Source organism: Rhincodon typus, chromosome 14, assembly GCF_021869965.1.
Source record: "Rhincodon typus isolate 14 chromosome 14, sRhiTyp1.1, whole genome shotgun sequence".
NCBI lineage: Eukaryota > Metazoa > Chordata > Chondrichthyes > Orectolobiformes > Rhincodontidae > Rhincodon > Rhincodon typus.
Window position 1 is genome coordinate 33,006,183 of NC_063345.1, and position 9,938 is coordinate 33,016,120.

Consider the following 9,938-nt stretch of genomic DNA (forward strand, 5'->3'; position numbering starts at 1 on the left):
GAAGGGTCCAGATCCGAAACGTCAGCTTTCCTGCTCTTCTGATGCTGCTTGGCCTGCTGTGTTCATCCAGCTCTACACCTTGTAATCTCAGATACTCCAGCATCGGCAGTTCCCACTATCTCGGAAAAGGTAGAGGCACGTTATGCCTGTTCACACTCCGATTTCTTTAATCCTTTGAATTGATTCTGCAAAACATTAAATTGTTTCCATCCTCCAGTAACAGTGCAGCAGAATCGAAATCATATTTTTATTTCGTCATGGTTTTTTTTTGAAAACCTCATCATTGAGACTCGAGATGCTTTTAATGTATTTTCACTGTACCTTTATATTGGAATGATTTGCCTTAAAAATGGAAAGTTTCCACAACTGTGTTGTTTTGAAGACGTCATGCCTAATGCGCAAGGCTTCAAACTTTAAATTTGATACATAAGAAACACTGTATGCACACTAACTGGTCTAGTTGCTTACTCTGAATTCTGCTCGACTTATGCCAGTTTTTACAGAGACTAAATAATTCAAACAGGGTGACATTTGCTGAAAGCGTAACTTGTCATAAACGCTGTTATCGGTCGCACAAACCAGTAAGTTTCTGTTGCGGTTTGCAGAGAACATTTTCAAAAAAATAAGTGCACGCTCGAAACAGGAAACTCGGACCAATTTTGCACAAACGACATCATCCGCAGGTTGTTTTTGAACGGTTTTCCCCCAGATGGAGCCACTGTTTTCTCTCCAGTGGGACTATTTTTTATTTAAAAAGTTGGAACAGAATGAACAATTCGACGTTTGCAATTCTCGTCATATTTTTGGCATCTGCCTGGTTTAAAGAATCATCTCATTGGAAAGGTAAACGTGAAGGATCACTGAAACGCGAACTCTGCTCTTTCTCTTTCCACATAGGTGTGAAGTTTTTCCAACAATTTCTGATTTCCAGCAACCACAGTTCTTTATTTTTAAGGGATTTTTTTTGTTTGGTTTCCTTTTAGTGGCCCATGTCCTAGAACGGTCGTGTCCTGCCCCTCCCCCGCAGTCTGTAAAACTTACACACCACACACACACACACACGCATATTCGGGTTTTAGTTTGAAGTCGGAGGAAATGATGCGAAATGAAGAATTAATTAGGTTTTTCTTTCCGGGAGTTTATGAGTGAAGGCGGGCGGTGGGGGTTGCGCGAGACCACATGGACAGACGGTTGGTTGCTCTTGGCAACGCGGAAAGTGGGCCAAAGTTTGAGCTGGTGGCTGATGCAACGTTCACATCGATGGCCCACCCTTCTGCCACACACCATCAACAAACCTCTCACACGGTTTACAATCCCTTCTCCGGACCGGAGAATTGTCATTCTTCATGCCGGTAAATGTGACCCAAATTGGATTTTATATGTTACGTGTAAAATGTTAGTAACTACACGGCCAGCCGGCGCAGCCCGTGAATTTCAATTCCACTCCGGTCTCGCCACCTACTTTTGTTTTAATTAGATTGAAAGTGCGTCTTAAGTTGAAACCTCTTTAAGTCTCCCAGGTCATCCAATTTTTTTTTAATGTAAACCGGAATCCTTGAACCGATGGAACAATGTAGAAACACGTTTACCGAAACAATAAAAGTACATTTAGGCGCCAAACACACGGCGATCTCCGAAAACGGGAAGATCCTCAGATTTTTAAGAGATCAAACCGCGTGTTTCTGCTCCCGGGTCGATCTCTAATCGGTGTCCGGTTTTAAATATTGCGTTACCTATTTACAAGTAGCTGGTAAACCACGTTTCATCCAGTTTGATAAAATAATAATGTCTTATAACTAACTATGACTTTGGTTAACATGACTCCACCGTCAAGACAAAAATTAACAAGGAATAATCCGCATTTCGGCGGCCGGTAAGTAACTCACTGGGTTTCCTAGGTTGAAGTAGCCAGGGACAATCTCCGGAGTAGACTCGAATCCGCCTTGTCCTGTCTCTCTGTGAACACAGAGCCCTCCTGCCGAGTGAAGAAAGCACGTCATGGCTATGGACATCCCATTGACGCACACATTTCCTTTAAGTACTTACAAAGTCAAAGAGATGTACAGCACGGAAACAGACCCTTAGGTCCGACTTGTCCATGCCAACCAAATATCCTAAATGAGCCTTATTCCATTTGCCAGCATTTGGCCCATATCCTTCTAAACCCTTCTTATTCATATACCATCCTGATGCCTTTTAAATGTTGTAATTGTATCAGCCTCCACCAATTCCTCTGGCACACAGGCACCACACACTGCTTGAAAAAGTTGTTCCTTAGGTCTCTTTTAAAAATTTCCCCTCTCATCTTAGTTTTGTCCTACACTGGGGGAAAACACCTGGGCTATTCACCCTATCCGTGCCCCTCATGATTTTATAAACCTCTGTAAGTTCACCCTTCAGCTTCGCATGCTCCAGGGAAAATAATCCCAGCCTATTCAGCCTTTCCCTACAGCTCAAACTCTCCAACCCCAGCAGCATCCTTGTTAATCTTTTCTGCACCCTTTTAACAACATCTTTCCTATAGCAGGAAGACCAAAACTGAACACAGTATTCCAAAATTGAACAGTGTTCCAAAAGTAGCCGAACCAATGTCTTATACAGCCACCTATTCACATCCTTAACTGAAACAAGAAATAAAAAGACTTGGAGTCATATAAACACAAAATACTGTAGATGCTGGCAATCTGAAATAAAGGCAAAAAGGTACAGGAGAAACTCTGCAGTTCTGGCAGCATCTTTGGAGAGAGAGAGAAACAGCCACTTTAGATTCAAAACATTAATTGTTCATCTCTCCATAGACACTGCCAGGCCTGGTGACGTTCTCCAACATTTTCTGTTTTCACTTGCAGTCAGTTGGTGCTTTTCACCAAATGAAAACTGCTTACAGTCAACAAAGTTCTTTTTTGAACATAGTCACTGTTGTAAACTGAAGAAATGCAGAAGCTAATTAGGATGCGGCAAGCTCCCCAGTCCAGTTAAACTGTTTTCATAATGTTGATTGGTGACAAATATTGGCTGGGACAGGGGGATAACCTGTAACACTTCAATATTAAAGTGGCAATTTCAATACAATACTGTACCTAAGAATTTAAAAATGAAGTACAGTGAAAGATATTTAACTCTTTTTAAAAATACCTAGAAAAAAAACAGGTTAGGTAGCTTTTGTGGAGAAAACCAGTTAATTGGCTGAATTTTACATATCTTTGCTCAGTGTAAGTTGCTTTGAGTCTTTTGATGGGTTTGTTTCCACAAGGCTTAGTGGGTTTTCTTGATTTCTTGACCATATATTAGGTTCCCACAGCTCAACATAAAGTTACGAAGAATGTTACTCTTTAGGTTTGTGTGGAGAGGATCCTCTCTCTGACCAATTAGAGCGGCTGACTGACCATATCCAAGTTCTGGGACAGGTATTAGACGTTATCCTTGACTTACTGTGCCAGGACCTGAATGAAGGCTATACGTCCTTTGACATGACAGTTGAATGCTGACAATCATGAAAAGCTTACTTCTTGCATGTCTGCGCTAAACAGCAAGGAAATACAGCAGTCTTATGAGCATGTATCGCTGGATGGGGGAACAATGTGCAAAAAGACAAGGCAAGACAGGGATACTGTGACGATCCAAGTAGTCTTAGAGTGAGTGAGTGCAATGACTGCAAAATAACTGGCTGGGGATGCAGCCTAGCTCAGCTCATGAGTTGGGCATGTATCCCTGACAGCACAGTGTCCTTGCTGCAACATTACAATGATAGATGCTGAGGTACAGCATTAAAGTGCAGAAGCATCATGTCAGTGGTTCAGAGATGTGGCAACCTCATGGCAAATGTTGCATGCCAAGATCCATGAACATGGGGTGTTATATGATCTGTGCCCTTGGAGCTGCCCTGAGACATTGGACACCAATGTCCAACATGAAGGTCCTTTGGAACAACCATGGAGCTGAAGTTGCCTGGTATCCTCTTTGACGTTCATGTTGAGAATTTTTGCTATCTAGCTTGTTCAGCACATTTGGTAAGATAGGAAACCGAATATTAATGAAGCAAGTTATGCCGTTAGTAAGGTGTTTAGCAAGCTATATATCTGCTTAATTGGCAACTCGCCCCTGCCTAGTGAAAAATTTGCTTCACTGCTCAGTAAAGACACCGATTGGCCTCACCAGTCCTCTCACCTAATCCTGCTACAATCTCACCATAGCTCACATCATTCAGATCTATATAAGTTATTTTTATGTTTTTTTCTCAACATTTCTAGTCAATGCCCTTTAATTAGAACTGAAGAGAAATATGAAAGATTTTTTAACCCAGCGAAGCAAGAATGGGCATGAAAAACAAAAAAGACTTGTGTAAAGGTGGAAACCAGGGGAGGTTAAATTACAAAAGATGCAACAGCCAAAAAGAGTAGTGGATACAGTAAAGAAAAAAGTTGTTTTGTGAAAACATAATTGATGCATAAAATCCGTTTGAATTTAATATTAAGAAAGCAAGGACCAAACCATCAAAACAAAAGGGAAGAATAACAGAACAAAATGGAGATGGAGGTTATGGTCTAAAGTTCTTGTCTTAATGTTAAATCCAAAAAGCTGTAGAGTGCTGAGTTAAAAGATAAGGCATTGTTCTTTCAGCTTGTGAGTTTGACTGGAACATCATTGAAGGCCGTGGACAGAGAGGCCAGCGTGGAAGCAAGGTGGAGAATTAACTTGACACATAACTAGAAGTTCAGGATTGTTCTTGCAGACAGAATGGAAGCGTTCTGTAACTCACTCTGCTATGGTCTCCTCAGTATAGAAGTGACCACATGGTCAGCAGAGAATATAGTATACTAAATTTAAAGAAGTACAAGTAAATCAATGAGAGGGGAGGAGGTGAAAGGTACATTACCTACGTTTGCACAGATTGGTGCCATGGGAAGGGGTGACTGAGGACCGGTGTCTGGTGTTGTGGAAGGAATTTTTAAAAATTCAATCATGGGAAATGAGCGTCACTGGCTAGCCAGCATTTACTGCATGTCCCTAGTTGCCCTCGAAAAGATAGTGCCTTTTTGAATCACTACAGTCCACGTGCTGTGGGTTGACCAACAATGCCCTTAAGGAGGGATTTCCAGGATTTTGACCCAGTGACAGTGAAGGAATGATGATATATTTCCAAGTCAGAACAGTGAATGACTTGGAGGGAAACTTGTAGATGGTGGTTTTCCTGTGTATCTGCTGTCCTTGTCCTACTAGATAGAAATGGTTGTGGGTTTGGAAGGTGCTGTCTGATTTTTACAATGCATCTTGTAGATAGCAGCAGTATTACTGAGTGACGGTGGGGAAGGGAGTGATGTTTGTGGATGTGGTGCCAATCAAGCGGGCTATTTTGTCCTGGATAGTGTCAAGCAAGTGTGTTTGGAGCTGCACCCATCCGGGCAAATGGGGAATATTCCATGACACTCCTGACTTGTGCCTTGTAGACGATGAACAGGCTTTGGGGAGTCAGGAGGTGAGTTACTGGCTGCAGCATTCCTAGCCTCTGACTTGCTCTTGTAGCCACTGTGTTTATGTGATGAATCCAGTTGAGTTTCTGGTCAATGATCACCCCTAAATGTTGATAGTAGGGGATACAGTGATAGTAACACCAATGAATGTCGAGGGATGGTGGTTAGATAGTATCTCATTGGTGATGGCCATTGCCCTGCTTTTGTGTGGTGTGAACGTTACTTGTCATTTGTCAGCCCAAGCCTGGATATTGTCCAGATCTTGTTGCATTTGAACTTAGACTGCTTCAGTACCTGAAGAGTCATGAACAGTACTGAACATTGTGCGATCATTAGTAAACATCCCCACCTCTGACCTTAGGATGGAGGGAAGGTCATTTGATGAAGCAGCTGAAGATGGTTGGACCTAGGACACTTCCCTGATGAACTCCTGCAGAGATGTCTTGGAGCTGAGATGACAGATCTCCAACAACCAGATATAACTCCAACCAGTGGAGAGTTTTCCTCCTGATACCCATTGATTCCAGTTCCTTTATGCCACACTCGGTTGAATGTGGCCTTGCTGTCAAGGGCTGTCACTATGTCACCTAAGAATGATCCCTAAAGATAGGGAAAAGGGGATGGTGGGAAAGATATTTGGTGATGAATTTCATTGTGTATGGGGAAAATAACAGAAGATGCCCTGAATATAGAGGTTAGTTATGTGGAAGGTGAGGACAGGAACCTTATGGTTCTAGGAGGAAGAGTAAGAGGTGAGAACAGGTGCATGAAGTGGAGGACCTTATTAACCATGCTCAGTGGCAATTCTTTATTGAGGAGAAAAGAAGACATGTCAAAAGCATTGGCATGCTATGTAATATCATCAGAACAGATGTAATGGAGAAACTGGAGTTTTTATAATAAGGATGTGAGGAAGCATTTTTATTATGGACGCTATCTACTTGGGTTGCATATGTAAAGCTTTTTTACAATTAAAATACTTTTGAAGCATTTGTAAATTAAGGTGCATTCTCATTTAATTCATAGAAATGAACAATTTTATATATAATATACACATACACACACACACAGAACAATTATATATTTCATTGCATGCTATTTGTGGGATGAGTGCATTATTATATCCAGGCATTCTGTGTGACTACTTGATCAAAGTAGTGGGTTTTTAATCAAACTGTTCAGACATAACATAATACACCTCTGGTATTTGAACCCAGGCTGTCTGGTTCAGAGGTAAGGACACAATCACTGCATCACAAGAGGCAGTATTTTAGGAGTGCCTTAAAGTAGTGATTTGGAAATAAATCCTGATGTAGGGTGAGAATTACAGAGCATACAGCTTGGGTGTCTTCATCTAAGTTACCTGAAAAAAAAACAAAAAATTAATGCCTGTGAACAAAAAAGGGTATGTGATTAGCGGTGCTGTTTTCACAGCTGGCATGAGCATAATGAGCGGAATGGCCTGAATGATACAACCATTCCAAAATTCAAATTATTCTGTAGCATAATTTCAATGAAGTGTGAAAATTCTCCCTGGTGTTCTGGGCAATGCTTATTCCTCAGTCAACACTGTAAAACAGATTTTTAAAAAAAGCATTGATTCTGAGTAGTTATGAAGAAGGGTCATTGGACTCAAAACATTGACTCTGATTTCTGTCCATAAATACTGCCAGACCTGCTGAATTTCTCCAGCAATTTCTATTACTGTAAGCAGATTATCCGATCAGTATCACATTGCTTTTGTGGATCACTGCTGTGTGGCTGCTGTTTTCTACGTTATAATGGTTTGTAATTGACTGCAAAGATATGGTGCTTGCTTTAATTCAATTGGAAGACTTTGGTCAATTACAATTACAGGCTAAATTGGGACAGCTAATGAAAAGTGCCTTCCAAGTCAGATTAGCTGCAAAACAACATGGGTTTGACACTGTTTTCATAACCTTCATAAATTTTAAGTTTTTGAAAATGAGCACAAAAATTGTGATGCAAAGCAAAAAGCAGAGATCAGCAGTCACATTCACATGGCCAGTCCTTATCCTCCAGTTGACTTGGTGTCTTGTCCATTGATTGAGGTCTATCATTTTCTTCATGATAATGAAAGCCTAGTATCTTACTAATCTTTGTACTCAAGACCCGGCGGGAAAAGGATAGGGTGGATCCTGTTTCCTGAGGCAGAATGCAACATTCTGGTGTTGAGGTAACGAGCACCAAGACATCACTTGGCTGGTGGTGAGATCCTTCATGTACACCTGGACTCTCTGCGCCATTGCACGCTGTCCTTGAAGCAGCTGTGAGGGGGTAGAGACTGTCACACATCTCTTTCTGGAATGTGCCTTTGCAAAAGAAGTCTCGACAAAGATGCAGTGGTTTTTGTCAAGGTTCATCCTGAGCAGCTCCAAAGCAGGACTCTGTGCTCTACAATCTGTTCCCCAGACCACACAGAGACAAACATTGGCTGCGGCCAAAGGACCATCAACTCAGTGAAAGATGCTGTTTGGTTGGTCTGAAACTTCTTGGCCTTCCAGAGCAAGGAGTTGACTTTGACTGAATGTTGCAGACTGGCATATTCCAAAGTCCAGGGCTACGTGCTGAGGGACGCACTGTAGCTTAGGTAGCTGCGGCCAAGAAGCAGTTGGGAAAGACCACCGTCTGAGGGCTTTCTACCAAAAAAAAATGGGTGTCTGTTTAGTTAGAAGACCCTCCCAGTACCTCAAATATATGCAAATAATATGTCAATAAGTAAAAAAATTTTGGTTGTTGGAACTTTCGGGAAAGTCAGACTCCAATGTTTGTTTGCAATATGCTAAGTCTGTACAGAACTGAACTGTTTAAGTGCCTGTGTGTACATAAAGATACATTTATGAATAAAGTATATTTTTGAAATGAAAAAAGAATTACAAACCTTTATTTTACTGGTTGGAAAATGACACATTACATCAACTCTGTTTTCTGCCTGTCTGAATGATCAGTCATTACCTAACTGTCTTTGCATTGTGATATCTTGAACCTGGTTTAGGTCATTGCCTTTCAGTTGGGCTCCAGCTCCCTGATTGTTTGTTCATCCAGAATAACCACTTAATGAGATTAATATACGTTTGTCCCATTTCACAGCTATTTTGCTAGATATATTTACAATAATTACTGGTTGGATTATTCACGTTCTAATGACTTTTAAACAGAGATATTCTTTGTTCAACTTAACTCATACAGTAGAAACAGGCCCGTTAGTCCAACTCTCCATGCTGACCAGATACCTTAAGTAAATCTAGTCCCATTTGCCAGCATTTGACCCATATCCCTCTGAACCCTTCCTACTCATGTACCCATCCCGATGCCTTTTAAATATTGTAATTGTACCTGCCTCCACCACTTCCTCTGGCAGCTCATTCCATACACTCATGACCCTCTGCATGAAAAAGCTGCCCTTCGGTCCTTCTCCCCTAAACCTATGCCCTCTAACTTTGGACTCCCCAACCCTAGGAAAAGACTTTGGCTATTTAGCTTATCCATGCCCCTCATGATTTTATAAACTTCTAGGTCACCCGACAGCCTCCAATGCTTCAGGGGGAAAAATAAGCCCCAGCCTATTCAGCCTCTCCTTACAGCTCAAACCCTTCAGTCCCTGCAACATCCTTGTATATATTTTTTGCACACTCTCAAGTTTAACAAAATCCTTCCTATAGAAAGGCAAACAGAATTGTACAGTGTTCTAAAAATGGCCTAACCAATGTCCTGTATAGCCGTAACAGTGATATCCCAACTCCGATACTCAATGTTCTCCCACTTCTGGCAAGATGGCAGCAGAGTAGGATGTTCCACCCAGAGCTCCTCTGCTCTACCTGTTCTTTTTCTTTTTTTTTCTCTCTTTTTAGAAGTCCTCGAGCAGCGTGACAGGAAGCGGGTCCTGGAGCAGTGCAATGTACCTTGGTGCAGCTGAGTGCCATGTGGAGTGGACTGAAGGCTTGGAGCAGAGTGGGACAATTATTGGACTGGGGCCTGATGGGGGCAGTCAGGGTGCGGGCAGTCAGACCATGTACTCACTGAGCTGCTGAAACGTAATGTCTATGTGAAATTCTTTACCGGACTTAATGTCAATCCTTTAACTATGTTATAACTATTTTATTTCTAACTTATTTTTTAGACACTGTAAGTAATGCTACTACTTTTCCTTTTATTCCCCTTTGTATCGAAGGTTTGTACCTCAGTTTTTGGCGCCATTAGAGGCAGCCATGTAAAAACTTTTCACTGTACTTATTTAAATAAAGGATATTCTATTCTAATCTGAAGGCAAGCGTGCCTAATGCCTTCTTCACCATCGTGCCTGTGACTCCACTTTCAAGGAACTATGCATCTGCACCCCTAGGTCTTTTTGTTCGGCAACACTCCCTAGGCCCTACCATTAACTGTGTAAATCCTGTCCTGGTTTGCCTTACCAAAATGCAAAACCTTGCATTTATCTAAATGAAA

At 41.6% G+C, this 9,938-nt stretch overlaps 2 protein-coding genes across 2 annotated transcripts in view; one reads left to right on the top strand and one right to left on the bottom strand.

The window, feature by feature from the left end:
• Positions 1-2,020, bottom strand: part of LOC109911248 (high affinity cationic amino acid transporter 1-like) — a 36,164-nt gene extending 34,144 nt beyond the window's left edge. The window contains exon 1 of the mRNA XM_020510541.2: positions 1,887-2,020. Within this exon, the coding sequence (XP_020366130.2) occupies positions 1,887-2,012 (126 nt within the window). The 5' untranslated portion in view covers positions 2,013-2,020. The remainder of the gene's footprint in view (positions 1-1,886) is intronic.
• The window catches only part of LOC109916610 (serine protease 23-like), a 98,789-nt gene that overhangs the window by 40,807 nt on the left and 48,044 nt on the right, over positions 1-9,938 (top strand). The window lies entirely within an intron of this gene.